General features: G+C 40.4%; 1 protein-coding gene across 11 annotated transcripts in view; it reads left to right on the top strand.

Annotated features, from left to right (window-relative positions):
- Positions 1–22124, top strand: part of LOC129732250 (putative fatty acyl-CoA reductase CG5065) — a 448523-nt gene that overhangs the window by 72825 nt on the left and 353574 nt on the right. For 9 of the 11 annotated variants that reach the window (XM_055692945.1, XM_055692943.1, XM_055692944.1 and 6 more), the window contains one exon: positions 16086–16296. The exons of the other annotated variants lie outside the window; for them this stretch is intronic. In XM_055692945.1, the coding sequence (XP_055548920.1) occupies positions 16235–16296 (62 nt within the window). In that variant the 5' untranslated portion in view covers positions 16086–16234. The remainder of the gene's footprint in view (positions 1–16085; positions 16297–22124) is intronic. 11 annotated transcript variants of the gene reach the window in all.

The following is a 22124-nucleotide window of genomic DNA, read 5'->3' as shown; positions in this document are numbered from 1 at the left end:
TTCTTAATTTGTACATGGTTCTCCAGCAAAAACCATACGTTAATTGGAATGCTTGATCAAAAATATACAATTCATTCTTTGACAACAAAACGATTGGATAAATAACTCAAGCGCTAAACCTTAGCCTACCTACACGACCCGAATGTTTTATAAAAAAATATGTTTGTCGTCCAACACTACCTACTTGTTTACTAATCATAACTGTTTGTAAAGTACGCAATCAATAACTACTGGGTTACCTATAATATCTGTTTTCGTATATACATACGATTGCACTACTCCAGATGTGTTAGTAACAGTTTGCATTTTGTGAAGATGAATAAAGTGAAAATGGAATACACCAAGCCCAAATGCTGTAAACCCTTTCCTGATCATCGGTGCTCATCAAGCTTACGCAAATTAAACGAAAACGTTATTGCAAAATTAAAAATATTGAACAGTCAAGCTCATTTTAATACGTCTTTATCAATTTGTAATTCGTGTAGTTATTGGAATGATAGTCAAGCCACCCTTCGTTGTTTACTATTCAGAATCTGGAACACATAAGAATATTAGGTTCATCATATTATCGGAAGTACTCCATCACGATACTGTTGCGGTTCAGGTGTTCATTGCCGAATTAATGAGTTTTTTGAAAACAACAATAGAGTTGAAAAAAGCGATATTAATGTCTGATGGAGCTGCCTCACAATATAAAAATAGAAAAAACTTTGCAAGTTCAAAACAAAATATAACGTCGATGTAGAGTGGCATTTTTTTTGCGACTTCTCATGTTAAAGGCATATTAAAACGAATGGCAGGAAATGCAAGTTTAGCTAGAGAACATGAACATCCCATTACAAGCGCAAAAGAATTGTATGATTGGTCTAATCAGAAAAGTAATAAAAATTCATCAAAAATGTCATTTAGTTGGGTATCATATGAAGAATATGAACAAGGAGTAACAGAGTGGAGCAATATTTTCAAAAAATCTATAATAATAGCTGCCACACAAAAGTATTACTCTTTTGTTCCGATTTCAGAAAACAAGATACAAACGAAGCTGTTTTCAAAAGATGACGAATCATTTACTTATAATGTATATGAAATATAAGGTGAAACTAGTTCTGTAAAGTATCTATGTCATAAAAAAATATGTTCCTAAGATAATAAAACTCGAAAATAAATATTTGATTTTTATATATATTTATATCACTTAGAACACTTAACTCTTTTCTTGAGAACCGTTCGCCCAATCGCTTTGTTGTCAAAGAATGAATTGTATATTTTTGATCAAGCATTCCAATGAACGTATGGTTTTTGCTGGAGAACCATGGACAAATTAAGAAAAACGTGTATTTTCCTAAACAATTATAATTTTTCGAGCTTAAATTAGAAATAACTCGAAAACCAACGGCTTTAGAATGTTTACTACCAAGAGCTTTTTGACTCAAAATGACTCTCTGCATCTTTTAAAACCATCAGAATACAAATATTTTGCAAAATATTTGAATTAGAGTTTTCATAAAAAAACTAATCTACCATAAAAAAACTATTTTTCATTTCTCCATCCTTTTTTTGTACAGTGTTTATTTTTTTATGATGCATTTTCGATTCGCTACAACTTATTCTCAGACAGTTTTTCTATACAACCAACGGTTTCTGGGCTGCTTCGAATAAAACCTATGCCAAAAGGCATACGCCCTTTTAGAATGTAACTCATGGGTGTGAAAAATCTCTCCACCTGTGAAAAATGCTCAGTTTGCTAAGCCAAATACGTGTGCAAAGTTTCATTCAAATCAAAAATGGTCGAATAAATTTTCGCGTATTTCCAGGCGATTTGAAATGATTTTACTCAATACGATTTGGGGAAGCGGTATGATACCCTGAGGCCAGAAATCATCTTCAAACGTCATTTTAAATTTTTAGACAGTAGCTTCCGGTTTCTGAAAACCTGTCTAAAAGGGACAAACATTACCCAATGTGAGTTTTTCAGTACCCGGGATGATGCTCAGAGCCCAGCAATCAACTTCATACTTCATTTTGAAATCCGAATTTGCGACTTCCGGTTTATGAAAAACATCCTTCAATTGCCAAATACAATCCAATATAGGTATATCAACTCTTTGGGTTCTTTGTACTGAATAAATAGTTTTTCTATCATAATGACTCCTGATTTCGGAATTTAATCAAAGTAGCTAGTTTCAAACAGCCTTTGGGTTTTGATTCTTTGTAAGTTTGAGGAACAACCTGTTCGTTTAACACCTGTTTTCTTTAAGTAAGTCGTGTAATCTTTGAGAGATAGACTTTCAATATTATTACAATTCAACAAATAATGGTTAAAATTTAAGTCCGATCACACTGGTCAACATGGTTAAAAAAATAAGCCCGTTCCAATTTTGATACCAATGATACCAATTTTGTTCAAATCGGTTGTGTAGCGTCTGAGATAATGAAGTTTTGTGATTTTCACATTTTGATACATAACCTCGAAACAAAAAATCCGATTACAATAAAATTCAATAGGGTCCTATGGGACAACAAGACCTTTCATTTGCAATTAATTTCATGGAAATCGGTCCAGCCGTCTCTGAGAAAATCGAGTGAGATTGGGAGAGCGTTACATACATACACACACATACACACACACATACAGAAACTGCTCAGCTCGTCGAACTAAGTCGATTAGATATACGAGATTCGACCCTTTGGAGCACTTTTATACCTCTGGTTTTCTCAGTGATTGTTATACTTTTCTAGAAGAAAGGCAAAAAATGTAAAAAAATGCTTTAATTCGAAAATCCACGTAGAAAAGCCTCGTAAAAAAATCCGCGTAGAAAAATCTGACTGTATATACTCCTGACCACCCCGAATCATTTCAGAAATATATATATATATATATATATATATATATATATATATATATATATATATATATATATATATATATATATATATATATATATATATATATATATATATATATATATATATATATATATATATATATATATATATATATATATATATATATATATATATATATATATATATATATATATATATATATATATATATATATATGTATATATTTTTTTTTTTTTGTTTTTGTTTCAGGTGGAGGGGAAATTTGCATCCAAACCCCTGAGGTGACCAACCTCAGGGAGTGTGGGGTTGGTTTGAATCAGTGACCGGACCCACTAAAACCCCTCCAGTCTCCAGCCCATAATACTCCCCGGGACCACCGCTAGGTATTGCTTCGGGGAGCGGCTTTTGTGCTCTGTGCACCCTCTTGGTTCTTTAGGTCTTTTTGCTAACTTAGCTAACTAACCTGGAGACTGGCCGTTAGCTAACACTGGCGTGTCGGTGGTCAACCTGTCGCCTGTTTTGCAATTCTAAAACTATTTGAGAGGCGGCTGTACAAACCGCCCTCCAAATGTTTGGGTCTTTACACATCCTCCGAACTAGGTTGTCCGGAGTGGTGTCTGGCCCGCTCACTACCATCATGTCGCTCCGCGCATGCACAAAACGAGGGCACACGAAGAAGACATGCTCAGCAGTTTCTTCCGCATCCGCGCACTCGGGACACATGGGGGACCCCGCATGCCCGAATCTGTGTAGATACTGCCTGAAGCAACCATGACCTGACAGAATCTGTGTCAAGTGGAAGTTAACTTCTCCATGGCGCCTCCCGACCCATCCGGATACGTCCGGAATAAGTCGATGCGTCCATCTACCCTTTGCGGAATTGGACCATTCCTGCTGCCATCTGATCATCGAGAATGACCTTCTGGTGCCTCGTATACCCCTTGTGTCACGTTGATCGAAGCATTCTACGTCCTCCTTAATGGCTATGCTGATAGGCATCATGCCGGACAGGACGCAGATTGCGTCGTATGACACTGTACGGTACGCGCTCACAACCCTCAGGCACATGAGCCTGTAGGTACTTTCCAGTTTTCGACGATGACTGTTGGTACCTAACGCTTTGGACCACGCTGGCCCACCATACCTAAGTATGGACGAAACCACGCTGGCAAGAAGTTTACGCTTGCTGCCATATACCGCTGAGCTATTGGACATCATTCGAGATAGTCCTGCAGCGGCCGTTGAAGCCCTCTTACAGGCATAGTCGACGTGACTCTTAAATGTGAGCTTATCGTCAACCATAACCCCCAAGAGCTTCAAGGAACGCCTTGAGGTAATGGTGCAGTCACCGACTCTGACCACCGCCTGTTGCTCTAATTTGCGGTTGTTCACAACCGTAACCTCCGTTTTATGGTGCGCTAACTCCAGTTTCCTAGAGTGCATCCAGTCTTCGACCTTGCGTATGCAGTGCGCGGCCGTCAACTCGACCTCTTCGATCGACTCGCCGTAGACCTCTAGCGTGATGTCGTCTGCGAAACCGACGATCACAACCCCTACAGGGAACTTTAGTTTCAACACCCCGTCATACATGACATTCCACAACACCGGGCCCAGGATGGAACCTTGCGGTACCCCTGCGGTGATTGGGACGCACTTCTGACCCTCCTCCGTGTTGTAAACTAGTACCCGATTCTGGAAATAATTTTCCAAAATCTTGTACAACGACACCGGTACGTGGATGCTCCTAAGCGCGAGCGCTATGGAGTCCCAACTGGCGCTATTGAATGCATTCTTCACGTCAAGCGTGACGATTGCGCAATAGCGAATGCCCCAACTCTTACGCTGGAGTGCTACCTCTGCCGTCTTGGTGACAGAGAGAATAGCATCCAGCGTGGATCTACCTTTCCGGAAGCCGAACTGGTTACTTGCCAGACCGTTTACACCCTCTGTGTACTTCACCAGTCTGTTGAGGATAATCCTCTCAAGCACCTTGCCCGTAGTGTCCAGCAGACAGATAGGTCTGTATGCCGATGGGTCCCCTGGCGGTTTCCCAGCCTTCGGCAACAGCACCAATCTCTGTCGCTTCCACCTGTCCGGAAAGAGGCAGTCATCCAGGCACTTCTGCATGACTGCTCGAAATAGATCGGGGGCCACTTTCATGGCCGTCCTGATGGCCAAGTTCGGGATTCCATCCGGTCCCGGTGCCTTGCTCACCTTTAGGGAGTTGGCGATCACGATGAGTTCCTCATTCGTAACCCTTACGTCCTCCACAACCTCTGCACGGCTGCCGTCTCTCACGGATTGGATGCCCGGCAGGTTGGCCGACCATCCCTGGTCTGTGTCTGAGATACTGGAACGTCGGACGTGAGACTCAGCAACCGGAGGCCAAGGATTTGTCTCGTGTCGTGGAAAGAGTCCCTCGATGATACGCTCCAGCATCGCTGGTGATCGCTCTGCAGGCGCCAACGCGCCTTTGGTCTTCGCCATTACGACTCTGTAGGCGTTGCCCCATGGATTCGTTTTGGCACTCGCGCATAGCCTATCGAAGCAGGCCCTTTTGCTCGCCTTTATCGCACTTTTAAGCGCCGATCTTGCAGATCCGAATACTACACGGCGCTCTACCCTCTGTACATCGGTACGTGCACGTTGCAACATCCGTCTTGCACGGAGGCACGCGCTACGGAGGTCCGCTATCGCGTCGGTCCACCAGTATACCGGTGACTTACCATTCCTAGGTTGGCGGGTCCTAGGCATGGTGGCGTCGCACGCCCGCGATAATGTGGCAACTAATTGGTCAGCACTCGGGCGGAGCCAACTGCCCCCCTCGCGCTCTTCTCATTGCTTCTGCAAATACCTCGGCATCGAAATGCGATGTCTTCCACCAGCGGACGGTCGGAGTATTGGCTCTACCCGTCGCCTGCCGCCTCACGTTCTGGACTACGCTATAGCAGACCGACTGGTGGTCACTATAGGTGTAGCCATCGTCTACCCTCCAGTTCACGATCAGTCCTGGGCTGGAGAACGTCACGTCGATGATCGACTCCGCACCATTTCTGCTGAATGTACACTTGGTTCCAACGTTGGCCAGATCTAGGTTGAGCTTTGCCAAAGCTTCCAACAAGATCTGACCCCTCCGGTTCGTGCGGCGGCTTCCCCGCTCAACAGCCCAAGCGTTGAAGTCGCCCGCCACTACCAAGGGTGTTAGTCCCGTCAGCTCCATAGATAACAAATCGACCATCTGGGTGAACCTTTCGATAGACCAACGCGGCGGAGCATAACAACTGCAGTAGAACACTCCGTCCACCTTGGCAACCGCGTATCCTTCATTTGAGGTTGACACAACCTCCTGAACCGGGAACTTGCTGGTCGTGCATATGGCCGCCGTACTGGACTTATCTGCAACCCAATTACCGTTTCCGGGAGGAATGCAGTAGGGGTCCGATACGATTGCGATGTCCGACCGCGACTCAGACGCTGCTTGGTATAGCAGCTGCTGTGCCGCATAGCAATGGTTCAGGTTCAATTGTGTCACCCTCACGCCCGTGGTTTCGTGGCCGCCTTACCGGCTGGGCACCGTGGGCCTCCCATAAAGTGCTTGGCGTCCCGTTTTCCAGTACATACCAAGCACTTGGGAGGCTCCCCGCAGTCTTTAGCTTTATGGCCAGCACCACCACAACGCCTACATAACTGGCTCCTATCGGGCCCCTTGCAGGTCCAGGACTTGTGTCCTCCCTCGAAACACCTGAAGCAAACGTCCGGCTGCTGGAGTATGCTCAGGGGACATACTGACCAGCCAACCTTAAGTTTGGCTGTCTTCAGGGCCAGAGTTGCATTGGCCGATGCAAGCCGGAAAGTGGCCACCTGGGTCCCCGCTGGACCCTTTCGGAGGCGAATTACCTCAGTGGCTACTTCCACTCCGCACTTCTCCTTGAGGGCCTGTGCAATATCGCACCTCTCGGTGATTTCATCCAGGTTTTTGAGCTGGAGAGTCACCTCTGAGGTGAGTGCCCGAATTTGCACATCTTTCCCGAGGACCTGCTCGGCTACCGTCTTGTAGGCAGCGCCCTTGTTTTTAGCATCCTTACGGAGCTCAAGGATCATCTCGCCGGTGACGACGGATGGTCCGCACATCCGCTCCCAGATCCTTGAGCTGGGTTTCGCCTCTCATTTTCTTCAAGACTTCGGAGTACTTGGACCCCTCCGTCTTGAGTATGAGGGCGTCGCCCCTGCTTCGCGCCTTCTTTCCCGTTTTTGGACGATTTGTCGCCTTCTCGTCGTTGCGCTTGCTGTCTTTTTGGCGCTTCCTTCCTCCCACGGTAACCCAAGGGTTTCCCGTAGCTGCCACTTCGGCAGACTTTTCGGCGGACTTGGAGGCCGTTGGTGTGCTATCTCGCGGGCTTAGCACAACCAACCGTTTCTTGCTGTTCTCGGGGGCTTCCCCCGGAGACTGCCTTGCTCTTTTTGCGGCTGACCCGGAGGCGCAAACCGCTGCAAACATGCAGGTGTCCGTTTGGACCGACTTCGTCGCCCTTCCGGTCACCTCCGTTGCATTCTTCTTTGCAGCCACCGCTCTTGCCTTGAGCTCGGCGTGCTCCTTCTTCGCAGCATCGACGGAGGACCGAAGCATGTAGAGAGCCTGCTTCAGGTACTTCGTCGTGTTGGTGCGACCTTTCGCAAACTCGATTATGGCATCGAGCTGCTCCGACAGCGCTACTACCTTCGGTAGCGTGTCTCGCTGTCTTCCGACCGCCTTTATCAACAGTGGACCAGCCACTGCGATGTCTTGCGTCGATCCGGTAGGCGTACTGCCTTTGCCGTCTTCGCAGGCGTCCTTTACTGCATCCATCTCCGCCTTTCTCGGCGGAGACCTCTGGATGCCTCCTCGTGCAAACGGGTTTTTCAACCCATCTGCGCCCAATTGTTGATCTTCATTATTACTGTTCATTTTTGTTAAGTGGGTCCCCCTTCCAGCCGCTATCCTTATCCATACTGGAGTGGTCGCCTATCTGGTCCCATAGTAGTCTATGCCGAAGCAGTGAGGCCATGGCTAGGGGCGGCTGCCATAGCGCCTTATGAGCAACTATGACACCCCCGACCGGCGCAAGTCAGGAAAGGACATCTGATCCCACTTCTGCCCGGTTCCCACCGGGCAATGAATTTGGAACGTACTGGAAGGCCTGCCAGGTTTTACGGGACGGAGACCCCTGCACCGGTTGTTGTCTCGCCGTTTCAAGCCGTTGTCACACGACCTTACTAAGGGAGCTCGGCGCAGGAGCCAGCCCAGAATCGTGGTACGAAAACGAAATCCGACTCTTATCATATGGCGTTGCGACCAGTTACCGTAATTGGGAACTTACTGGCATCAATCCCAATGGGCGAATTAGTGCATTTGGGTGGTGGGAGCGGCACTATTCGCTCCGTCAGAGCTGCTTCCGGATAATGTGGCTTTTGTGAGAATTCGGCGGCCCAATGCCTGAGTCTCACCACAACCTAGGCTAGCTCTCGCTGATGGTCCGGGACTGCGTTCTTGCAGTTAGCACTTCCGTGGCCTACGGTAATCGCCAAATACCGACCCGTGGTGGCATACAGCTCTGCCATATATATATATGTATATATATATATATATATATATATATATATATATATATATATATATATATATATATATATATATATATATATATATATATATATATATATATATATATATATATATATATATATATATATATATATATATATATATATATATATATATATATATATATATATATATATATATATATATATATATATATATATATATATATATATATATATATATATATATATATATATATATATATATATATATATATATATATATATATATATATATATATATATATATATATATATATATATATATAAATATATATATATATATATATATATATATATATATATATATATATATATATATATATATATATATATATATATATATATATATATATATATATATATATATATATATATAGATTCTTTCAAACAAAATGTTCTAATATAAAGGTTATGTAGTGGTTTTACATTGGAATACATAACATTAACAGTTTCTTTGTGAAATAAGTGATTTTATATCACCAATGTACATAGACCACTCTGACTTCATATATATATTCACTGGAATCCTCGAATCGTTTCGGAACAGAGTGGTCTATGTACACAAACCTGGTAAATGACAAAGAAAATGACGGTAACTCGTATAAAATTGCTAGTGTCACATGTTATATGATACATATAGCATGTCACCTGTAAGATGTCACGTGTAACATTGCATGAAACACAACATGTTACATATTAAATAATGTTTTACATATTACATTTTTCGTGTTACATTACGAGTAATGTGTTACATATTACGTGTGACATGTACAGAACAAGTGACATGTTACTTATCACATGTAATATGCTACATGTTACGTGTTTTATGATAGTATTACACCGATTTATGTAAATAGACCACTCTGTTCCGAAACAGAATGGCCATTCTGTTTCGGATGAAATTTCAACACGATATAAATCAGCTTTAAAGTTCGATTTTTCGAAATTTTCTTAATCTCTCAACTTCAGCTTCTTGAGTAGATGCGGTTCATACAAAAAACTCATTTTCGAAAAAAAATGGTCTTTAGACCACTCTGTTTCAGCCGTTGCGAATATATGATCGAATATATATCATATATATCACTCGACTCAGCTCAACGAGCTGAGCATTTTCTGCATGTGTGTGTATGTGTGTGTGCAGCGTTTCCGTAAGGTTTTGCCTTTCTTCTAGAAAGGTATAGCAATCACTGCAAAAACTAAAGGTATAAAAGTGCCCAAAAGGGCCGAATGTCGTATATCACTCGACTCAGTTCGACGAGCTGACCATTTTCTGTATGTGTGTGCGTGTGTGTAACGCTCTCCCAATCTCAATCGATTTTCTCAGAGATGGCTGAACCGATTTCAATTAAATTAATTGCAAATAAAAGGTCTAGTTGTCCCATAAGACCCTATTGATTTTTTTTGTAATCTGATTTCTAGTTTAGAGGTTATGTATCAAAATGTAAAAATCACGAAACATCAATATCTCAGAAACTACACAACCGATTTGAACAAAACTAATTTCAAAATTTCAAACAACTTTGGAATTTTATGAAGATTGAACTTGTGGTTCAGAAGTTATGGAAAGAAACGTGTTCTGAAGACTATTTAATCTCACTCATGTTTCTCAGAGATGGCTGGACCGATTTTCATAAAATCAGTGTCATATGGAAGGTCTTGTTGCCCCATGAGACCCTATTGATTTTTTTTGCAAACGGATCATTACTTTGCCTGTTATGTTTAAAAATGTGAAATCCAGCTATGAAAAGAAATTGTTCGCAATCGATCATGCGAATGAAGTGTGCAATTCTTTTCCTTTAAAGTCATTAACCTTACCCATTCATCCTTCAAAACACATCCCGCAATTGCAAGCCGCAATTCATACAACGCAATGTGTGGTGTTAAAGGAGCGATGCTGATCAACACACATTGAGCGTCGTGTCGCATCAATGACGTGATACCACCAACAAGAGGCCTTTCATAGTTTCTCGCCGAGGGGAGTTGGCAGTGGGCTGATTTACTGCCGTCACAAACAACGCTGATTGGTCGCCGGTTTTTAATAATTAGGAATAAGAAGAAAGCTAAGTATATGAAAGGAGTTGCCTCAACATGATATTTTCATTCAAAGTTTATACGTTGTACTATACATATCGGAATAAAAGTTTAAGATTATTCGCGTCTTTTCCTTCCTACTTAACGCTCCAAGCTGCAATCAATGGTCTTTTTCAAGACCTGAAGAGTTTTGATAATTTTCTACGGTTAGAGCATTCTTCCTCCAGTTAGGTCCACGCTATCGAAGGCAAGCGTATGGTCTAGGAGAGACCAGAAACATATTTCGAAGGCTACATAAAAAAATTAGTGTCAAATGAAAGGTCTAGCTGCCTCATAACACCCTATTCAGTTTTACTGTAATCGGACTGTAACTTCGTCTGTAATGTATCGAAATGTGAAAATCACAAAACTTTATTATCTCAGAAACAACACAACCGATTTGAACAATATTGATATCAGATGAACGTGCTAGTTAAGAATTAACTGATGAATTATGATTGAACACGTGGTTTCAAGGTACGTGGTTTCAAAGCTTGAGCAACCGTTATTTATTAAATTGTCAAAACAACGGAAGTTTATTATCTCAAGTATTACACGACTTATTTGAACATAACTAGTGTCATACGAACGAGTCATCTCTCAACCTTACAAATAACAAACTTCATAACAATTTGATATGTGGTTCGAAAGCTTTGGAGAGAAACGAAATCCAAAGACTATTTGAAACTATACCCGCATTGATCAGTATATATGGCCTCAACATGGTTTAAATGTGGTATCGTACTATTTGAACGTTCCCGGTATCGCTCGTGATTAAAATGTTCGAAATTAAGAGTCATTTCTTTTATTTCGCTATTTCTTAAGCACATTTTTCATAATTCAATTACACATCAATATTTTAGGACCCAAAGAGTGAATATACCTTTATTGGATTTAAGCATTCATGTACATCTATTTTTACAAATAATAAGTTTGAATGAGAAAGGCTGAGTCTGACTGCTAGGTGGATTAATTTAGGTTTTTTTACAAGTGTATAAAGTTTATTACCTGGTATTTGCACTTTTATATCTCAAGGGAACCTTTAAGTAGCTGTATCAAGTAAAGAAATGGTTAGAATTGTGTAATTTGCTTAAATACTTAATGCTTTCTGCTACTCTACAGCTCTGGGCAATATGCCCCACCGCTAGTCGGGTTGATATGTTCATTGGATTAGCGTTCACTTCTGAGACTTCAAGTGCAGTTTCACTTCGCGTGCTGAGCTGAGGCATATGAAGCTATTGCACGGGGCATATTATACTGCATCAGGGGCGTTTTACCCCGGTCGATTGGAAAGCTTGCAGTTTAATCATATTTTTTAATAAAATTATGGTGTTGTTGTGTAACAGTTATTACCAAACAAAATGATAGCAGTACATTACTATGACTACAATATTGACGATGTTCCTTAGGGGGGCGTATAATACCTGTTTACCCTAACTAGTGTCGTACGAACGAGTCATCTCTCAAACTTACAAATAACAAACTTCATAACAATTTGATATGTGGCTCAAAAGTTATGGAAAGAAAAGAAATTCAAAGCCTTTTTAAAACTATACCTGCTTTGATCGATATATGTGGCCTCAACATAATTTAAATGTGGTATCGAACTATTTAAACGTTCCCGTATCGCTCGTGGTTAAATTATTCGAAATTAAGAGTCATTTCGCTATTTCTTAAGCACTAACATTACGTCAAATTTCATATTTTATACTTCAATTACAACATCAATATTTTAGAACCCAAAGAGTGAATATACATTTATTGGATTCATGTAAATCTAGTTTTACAAATAAAAGTTTGAATGAGAAAGGCTGGTTCATTGCAACATTGTCAACATTGCAATAAGTTTTTTATAGTTTCTTGAGCACTATAAAATTGACTGTTATGTTTTTGAAAGGATCAAATACTACATAGGGTAGGGAACGGCTTAATCAGTAACGCCTATTTTAATCAGTCGAAGAAAGCAGGCCTCAAACTCCTGGATTTTGATCAATATCGACAATTTCAATGATGGAAACGAAAACTTTGATTGTCTAGCTGTCTTACGAATATAAGAAATAATCACAAAAAAATCACACAGAAATCACCATTCGAAACAAATCGATCTATATTGAAGCCGTTCAGGAGCCACTTCGGGTGCTGAAAAAAAACGCCTGCAAAACAGATGGAAACTGCTTAAAATAGGTTCGGGGTGATTGGAATAGTGTCCCTCGATTGGTAACTTTAATTGATTATTGTTAAAGTTTGCTAACCTACAATCTGAAAACAAGTTCTGACAGAGAAAAAGATAGAGAACAGATTGATATACTTCTGTTTGAATTTCACCCAGCACATTTCGAGTATTTCGTCTCAATACACAAACGGTTCCTAAAGCTGCTTAGAATATGTTCCCTACCCTAATCTAGAAAAAATATATACATTACTGGAATATGCATTTCAAAAATTGGTTTGTTGGTGTATCTTCTAGGAGAATGTGTCAAATGGTTACCCGTTTTTGATGGAATTGCTCATTATTGTTCGTAAAGGTCTGGCCCACGGAGCCCACAAGTTAGCACGACCTTACGGCTCATAGAGGAAACGGCCAAAAGTGAAGCGGTATGCAGTTAATTAAAGTTAGGAATAAAAGCAAAAGACGGTTAAACACCGCGGAAACGCGAAGAATAAGGGTGATGCCCCCATACCCAAGACCGTCCATAGAGTTCTCCAGGTGCGTGTGTATCAGTGCGATGAATTCGATTTTTCTTTGTTAGCTGTAAGAATTTTTTGTCACCTGTGAGAACTCTGAAAGAGAGGATAAAAAACTACCGAGTTTGATTCACACTCTCACAAATTTCAATATACAGTGTAAAGCGGGCCGTATCGTAGTGTTCGTGTGTTTTCGCTTCGAGAACTCTATACACATAGAGGTCTCTAGATGCGACACAAAGCTAAAAGAAATGGAAGCAAACGTGCGGATATCATCCGTCTATTTAATACTTGCGAGATTATCTGGGAACTTCACAGAAACAAGACAACACAAACAGATTATCTTGGAGCTTCACAAAAACAACTCTAATGAAATATTGTATGTAGTCTCCATTTGCTTGACGAAATAAATAAATAAAATGTAAAGGTAAAAAAATACGAGGGTGGTATCCAAGACACGACCGAATGAAGTTGGACTATAGTACTTTTATATTCCACCAAAACAAGTTGTGTACGAATTGTATCGCTAGTATTTATTGCAGTTTTATCAAACGATTAATTTCTAAATACCGTGACGTTAAAAAATGTGAACAATAATTTATACTAAATTAGATAAATGGATGAAACTCTTTTATATTAGCGCTTCCACAACATACATATTCAAATAATTAGAATTGATTAGAAAAGGTTTTACATTGAACGGATGAAATTAATGCCAGGTTGGCTCCAGTCCATGATATAATTTCCACTTCATGTATTTAAAAAAATAACGATAGTTTCAATAACTCCAAACAAGAAAAACAAGAACTCAATTATACGCTTTTTACGTAGTTATCACTCTAGAGGTTTTGGCAAGTGACAGAAAAATATATTAACTTCTTCAATTACGATTATTTAGAAATGCTTTGGTATTTTTCCCATTATGGACAAAATTGTTTAATTTAGCATCATTTTTGATTGCCATTTACCGATGACATGGGATGATTCCAGTTCCATGTTATTCTCCGTACACACTGCAAGCAAGCAAAAATAACGAACGTTACCACTGAAAGCAAACGCGGCGGGACAATTCCAGACAAACCCGGAGTGATTCGCGATTACGGCGCAACTAACAAAATGTAAACAAATGGTTTTATAACACTATTGGTTTCGAAAAGACTTACGAAATTCATAGCAAGGATCCTTTCTTTTGTATAAATCGATAAAATTATTTGAATCAAGCTTTTAGTGAAGGGCGATAAAGCAGTTTACCCAAAACAAAAGATACTTTGGAACTAGGCCCTTTACATTGTTTTGAAGCAACGGGCTTATTTGCGAAATATTTCGTAAACAGGCGACAGTAAAGGGCGAATCAACTTTTGTTTTCAATATAAAGGCGCATTTAAAGGGGCGCAACTGAAGAAAAAATAAAAACAAGGCGAAAGAAAGATGGGCGTATCTCGTTGTCAAAATGCTTTAAGGCGAAATAGAGGTGGGCGAATCTCGTTGTCAGAATGCTTTAAGGCTCATTAGAAAAAGGTTAGTAGAAAAGCGCAGATTTAAGCCATAAATGCACAAATTTAATGTAGTATTGTTAGGAAACTATAAGCCAGGTTTATTTTACGTCGATTTTTGGTATTGATGTTAATGTTAGTCACTTTCTTTGAAATTACGATTTGAAAATGTACTTGCAAATTTTCAAACTGATATTCCCCAATGTTTATCTTTTGCCAGTTGCGCCCTTATCGCAATTCACTCCGGAAACATGTCCATACATGTTCAGCAATGCTTTACGTCGCTGAGGTCCCCGGTTGGTCCGCTGCGTTCGAATGAGTCGCTTGCCCAACTGCGGCTCTGCTGGCTGCGGGTGGAGCCGGTTTCCAGTAAGTGTCAACTCAACCGTCCTCTCGCTACAGTAATCGGTTATGCAATGAAGGCTAAATTTCTGCAAGCTGGAGCATTTATATGTGACAACTGAGAGTTGTGTTGCAAGGTGCCGGTTAAGTCTTCCCTGAGCAGGCACTATGGTCGTGCAAGCCACAAGGCGAGTGATTGCTAGGAGCTTCTTAAGTGCGTACTGCATACTAGAGTGGAACGCCCATGTGTCCGGTTGGGAAACTGGCTACTGAGCCACGGGTGTGAGGGAAACAATAAAACATGAACTACTGCTATGCGGCACAATAAATGCTATACTACGCAACTCATGAATCTTTTTTTTTCACACAACATTTATTTGACACGGCACAATACAAATCAATATTTACCGGAGCCAATTATATCTAATGCTTTATGGTTTAAAATAAAATTTCGAAACATTCAGATTATATGCAATTTTGGTATTTCTACCGACCGTTTTTATATAGTAGCTCGTCATTGATGTTTACATGAACATACATGATACTAAAGATTCAACTTTATCGTTTCAGTTTCTCTGTTTCTCTGTGAAAAAAACTTAAAATTGTACATATTAAACAATTTTTTGGGCGAAGTAAAACTTTTGCATCAAAAATAAAATCAAAAGATGAAGAAAATCGGTTGTTTTAATGAAAAGAAATACTACCTTTTATAATTGCGAAGAATAGAACAGAGTGGTTTATTCATATAGCTTACTGTACAGCTTGCACCACATGTGAAGATGACATTCATTATTTCGAAAGAAAACATATTTAAAGAAAGCCAATGTAATCAGTCAGCTGTACAAAATTACACGTTGTTCTCTAAAAGATACAGAACAATAAGGCAAGCCTTCTAGAATATTCGCTTAGGATGTTATTTTTGCGAAACTGGAACAAATATAATGCGAATAGAAGCAAAACTCAGTAATTTGATACATGTAGATTTTTGTTTGCTATTTATTTTAGGTTAAATACTCTCCTCAACGAAGTTCTCCGACATTTTCAACAATAAAAGAAGAGGCAAAATGCTGAAAAATCGTTGCAATCATTTCCAACTATGGCTATGCTTTTCTGTTGAAAATGGTTTAATGGTATAACACATATATTCCGCTGCAATGAGACCAAGCACGTTGAATTTCCGGCAACAAAACCATGATGTTTCTCGGGTTTTTTTGAGGTAAATGTATTAATATTTTATAACAATGTATTTAATCATAAATTATTTGGGTGCTCATGCTCATAGGAATAAAATTACTAAAAATATTAACTTCTTTATATGACCTTCTCTACTCCTACTTGAAAAAAGCAGCCAGGTAGTGGAGTTGATTGCTCTCCAGTTACTTACATTACCAAACAGTCCAAAATCGTGATGTGGCCTTTGCTACACGTAAGAGCCGTCTATACTCCACTCGGTCCATGCGTGCAGTTCATTAGTTGCGTAGGGTCCACAGGTTGTCTTCCGCCTGATCGATCCAGCTTGCTCGCTGCACATCTTACAGTTTTGTCCCTGATTGATGGGTTTCAAAAATCATCTCTAACTCGTCGACAACTACGATTCCATCACCACTGACCTGAACTCGAGGTGGGAGGTTAGCGCTATCTTCTCTTAAACCGCTTTCTCTCATTTACTTCGTCTTCGATGCATTTATAACCAGTTCAATTCGTTTGGCTTCAGCCTTCACTCCGGTGCACAGTGGTACGAGAGCCCAAAAACGTGAACTTAATTCATTTACTCTCCAAATAATGGTTTTATTGACATACTATCTTCCGAAGATATTTAGTATATAGTAAGACTCAAATTATGACTACAAGTTTTAGTTCGAAACTCAACTGCTAGTGGCGCTGCAAAATCTAACTTTTCAGCCTTACACTTTAGAGAAATGGTGTTTTCGGCAAAGTTATAGATAAAGTTCTAACAAAAAACTTTGCCGAAGACACTTTCCTTCTGACTCTTCTCGTTTTGGATATATAACGTTTTATATTAGACTCGTCTTTAAAATTTGTTTTTTTAAATATCCAAAAAACTGTAACATTTAGAAGGTAACAATGTTCGGGATATATTTGTATATCATTAAAACACACAACTTTGTAGAAGACACAAATAAGATAGCTTCCACACAAACCGAGTAATTGCCAAAACATGTTAAAAAACACCATTTTTTGTACATCCCAAGAATGAAATAAAGCAAAAACTAGCAGACGAAACCTGCATAGGATGAAATATCATCATAATCACTATACGAAATCACTATGAATGTTTGTCCCTCTCAGTATCTTCATTGCTTAAATTTTGTTTCAAAAACAGCCTTTCTCAACTTTTTCGATGACAATACACATTAAAACGTTGGCCAGATTACTGATCACCTCACCTTTCCCTAATTAAAAATGTTACATCATCTATTGCATTGTTCTAATAACTAAATTGTATTTTTATATTTTATTTTACTAGAGTGAATGAACAAAAATTATTAAGTTTAAAAATCATCCCCATCAGAATTAGCATTATCCTGTTCAATAATATCTAGCATGTATTTTGCATCACCGCAGAGCTCATTAGGCTTGTCTCGAGCAACTCGCAAACTGCTGATAACTGGATCTGATGATTCCAGAAGGCGGTGTACTAAATCTTCATTTACGGCTGTTCTAAAAAAATTTCTAGTGTGGTCTAATCGGTATCTATGAAGGTAATAATTATCTTTCGTTTTCAAATATTTCAGTAAGTTCATCATACCTCTTGATGTCTTTATTTCGGCTTTCCTGTGCCTCCTCGGAAAACTGGCCAATAGGGACTAGGAAATGTTCTATAACTCTAGAGCCGTGTATCAACACCTTATGCACGGTTATTGGCATATAGTACCATTGATATAGTGTTACAAGCAGTCTCGCCGTCTCCAAACAATACTTCTCAAACTTTTCTACATTCACTTGCATCCCCGATGCCATTACCGAGAGTATCGCTGCGCATCGTTTTATTGCTACTTCTTCGAGGCCAGTAATTTCAGCAGCTTTTTTTGGATTTAGAAAAAATCGTCTGGCTGTATTACCATCATTGGAGTTTCCTGTTAAAAAAAAAGTGTGACATTTTTGAAACAAGTCGTATATAATTCAGTGATTTACCTGCTCCACCAGGACGAGGTTTATAAACCAGGAGGCCCATTTCGACCTTAAACCGCTGCTGAATAAACAGTTTCCTTTGCTTCACTGTTTCAACTGCATCTCCTCGAACTTGCCATTGTTTGACTTCAAGCTTATAGGACATGTGTAAAAAATATTCAAAAAATCGAATCCAGGCATGTCACCATACTGACAATGCTCGTTTTTTACTTCTCTCGTTCGTACAACTTTGATTTGGTCATTTGCTTGGGAGTTGCGGCGCATAAATTACATGTTTGCGATGATTTGGTTTCCGTTAGAACATTAGTAATTTTTCCATCGATCATCGTCAGTAGCATTTTGCAAGAAACTCTCAGCGTTTTACCATTTTTATTGAACTTCGATTTGAACTTTCGATTTGATTTTCAATGTACTGTCTTTCGGACAATGTGATTTTAGCTGTTTCTTTAACGTACTGTATCCGAAGTGGGCGACAGTAACGGGTCGATGAAGGACGTGTGTTTTGAAAAAATATGTTCCCATTCGATTCCATTTTAACGGGAACAATAGACGTAACAAATACATTTGCGTTTGATTTTTCTCCATTATCTTCGATAAAGGCTTGTTTATATTCGCTGAATCCCGTAGTGCCATCAAAACCCCACTTCACAGTTAAAGTCATATTTTGCAGATCAGCAACACTGAAAATTTCCATCTGATACTCGTTGGCATCTACGATTCTAGTATCCGTATGTTCTAAAAGATCTTTTAATTTCACTTCTGCAGACGTTTCCGAAATTACTAAACCTGCACTAGGATAGCAATATTTCTTAGCTTGCAACACCTTGTAGTAGGATGGATATAAATTTACATTGCGGTCAAGAGCACCCTTTCGCAGTTTTTCATATTGGTCTATGGATAAATTAAGATCCAAAATGAGAGCGAGTGCTTCTGTGTCCGAATTTGGAATAAGTTTGCCATGTGGAGATTGTGACAGAACTGATAGTGTTTTGTTTGAACATTTTTGGTCTTTTTGTGTTGCCTGTTTTACAATGGATGCTGCATTTCCCCTGCCCTCTTCCCGTAGTTTCATTTGGGTTGCAAAAACTAGTTCATCAGTATCGTACTTTAATCGAATTTCAGACGTCTTGCGTCTCTTTACCACTTCGCTGCTGTCTTAAAAACTCATCGTTTTTCTTCCACGGCGGGAAATCGCAGGAGAATATTGACCACGAACAATAATATTTGGCGGAAGTTTGAAGGGCTTATCAAAATACTCGATTGTTTTCAAAAACAGCTGCCGGAACTCTATGGTGCTTCTTCCACAGTTTTTGAAAATATTTGCATGTCGACTTTACCAACATATTGACATTAGCAGCCACATCTGGCATCAATACATCCATGGGCGCAACTAAGGAAAATTTCTAGGGGGGGCTAGTTTTCATGCATGTAATTTTAAAAAACAGAAAAAGGAGTTTTAATGAGCTTATTTAATAATGCTTAAAATAGTGTCGTAGCAGCAGCAAAAATCACTTCAAGATAGAATCTCCGAAGATGTACTGAATATCTTGAACACAGTGTCAACGCCAACCTCATTCAGCAACACTGATTTGATATTGAGGAGAGCCAGGTTTGGTAAATGGCTGCGCAGTGCTTTTTAACAGGACACCCGTCCAGTACAGGAATAAAATAGACCCCAGTGTGGTTCAAGGCATAATGCCCTATTCCTACCTCCACGTGTTACCGACTGGGATACGAGCAACCAGGGGAAAACCGGTGAACCGGTGGAAACTTGGTCGTATGCTGACAGGAAAGGGGTAGTTGTTCTCCTTAGAGAGCAGCTTGTCTGAACCCAACAGGCTAGGGGCGGCTCAAACAGCGACTGATCCGGACCGAACGGCTGAACTATGAAATGCGGTGTCTCGCCAGCTACACCTATGGCGGCAGCCTCGTCGCGAGACTAAGCATCGCAGCCCTAGTAAGGCAGCATACTAAAATAAACATACTACGAAGAATCAAGAATACAAAACGAACCGGAAACAATAGGCAATGACCCAGCCGACGAAATAAGGACGACGATTAGAAGCTCGGTACGTGTAACAGTAGATCGTTCAACGCACCGGATGTCGACTGGATTCTGCTGGATCAGCTAGAATCCCGCCACTTCGACATTGTTGCGCTCCAGGAGCTTTGCTTGAAAGGAGAGAAGGTACGGTGGATTTGTGACCGCAAGGCACAGTACCACCAAAGCGGTGGCACAACCAATGAGCTTGGTAGCGGTTTTATAGTGCTGGGCAGGATGCAGAGTCGTGTTATGAAGTGGCAGGCAATCAGCGACAGGTTGTGTTTGTTGAGAATAAAAGGCTGGTTCTACAACTACACTATTCCCAATGTGCACTGCCCTCACGAAGGAAGACCTGATGTAGAGAAAGAAACGTTCTACGCATAGCTGGAGAAACTTTACGATAGCTGCTCGCGTAGAGACATCAAGATCGTCATTGGGGACATGAACGGAAGGAAAGACTAATATAAGCCGGTGATCGGCCCGCACAGCCTGCACACCGTGGCGAACGACAACGGCCAGCTATGCACCAACTTCGCAGCTTCCCGCGGGCTGGCAGTCCAAAGTCCCTTCTTTCCTCGACCAATGTACAGCAAAACAATTGACCACGTTCTCATCGACGGCTCGTTCTTCTCAGACATTACATACGTACGCACCAATCACAGTGCTGATCGGACATGACCACTTCGATACAAAAAACTACCATACCCTGATATAACCGTTAGTCCTCTACGGAAGTCCTCTTGGTGTTTTCGAACGGAAGGTGCTGTGGACTATCTACGGTGGAGTACAAACGGACGACGGATAACGGCGCGACAGCGTATGAACCATTAGCTACAAGCGCTGTTTGGAGAGAACCCCATTGCGCACCTGGCGAAAGACAATTGGTTGCGGTGGACCGGTCGAGTCGTAAGGATGCCAAACTTCTCTTCAGCAAACCCTACCGGCACCAGAAAGAAGGGCGCAGCGTGCATGATGGCTCGACCAGATCGAAACTTGCAAGTGATGAAACGTCTGGGGAACTAGTGAAACACAGCCCAAAACCGAGTAAAATGGCGACAACTTCTTGATACAGCACGAGTTACTACAGCTCTTGTCTGACTGGTATGATGAGTTAGAGAGCTAGGTTTAAGAATCGATCCTGGGTGCAGAACTAGTTCTTAGCCAATGACTGACGACATCTCAATTTGTGTTGATTTTAATGCTCTGGTAAGTAGTATGTAATGTATTTATATTGAATACAATCATTCTCTGGGAAATTCTAGGGGGGGCTTAACACTTTCAAGGGGGGGCTACAGCCCCCCCTAGCCCCCCCGTAGTTGCGCCCATGAATACATCAATACCGTAGCTATTTAAAACATTTCTAGTCACGATTTTCGCTTTTTCAATACCGTTTCCTTCGAAATCCTTCCATAATTCGAAAAGCCTTCGCTTATCGATAACAACTGAAAATTCATATTTTGTCGTTGGTTTCCATTCATGAACTTAACACAAACACAGTTTTTTCTATTTCAAAAGTTCAAAATCTACAAAAATACTAAAATAACCAGATGTACTTACCATCATTGTTGAAGGACATAGTTTTCTAACCTGTTGAACTGCTTGTACAACCTTCACTTCACTGTTTAATTGCTTTCAATATTATAATTTTTAAGACGCAAATAAGACGACCATGCTTTGTATATCACGTTTTACTTTATCGTAGCCTACTAGATTTACAATACTTAAAAAAGATCGATACAGTTAGATCGATTCTTTGCGTGAATTTGTCCAATGCTATTACTAGTCAAAATTTATGACATATTCGCCCTGCGATTGCACTATGAACTGTTTTTTTGAATTGCATATCG

Source organism: Wyeomyia smithii, chromosome 3 (genome assembly GCF_029784165.1).
Source record: "Wyeomyia smithii strain HCP4-BCI-WySm-NY-G18 chromosome 3, ASM2978416v1, whole genome shotgun sequence".
NCBI lineage: Eukaryota > Metazoa > Arthropoda > Insecta > Diptera > Culicidae > Wyeomyia > Wyeomyia smithii.
Note: the sequence above shows the minus strand (reverse complement) of the source record. Positions and strands in the feature narration are given on the sequence as shown.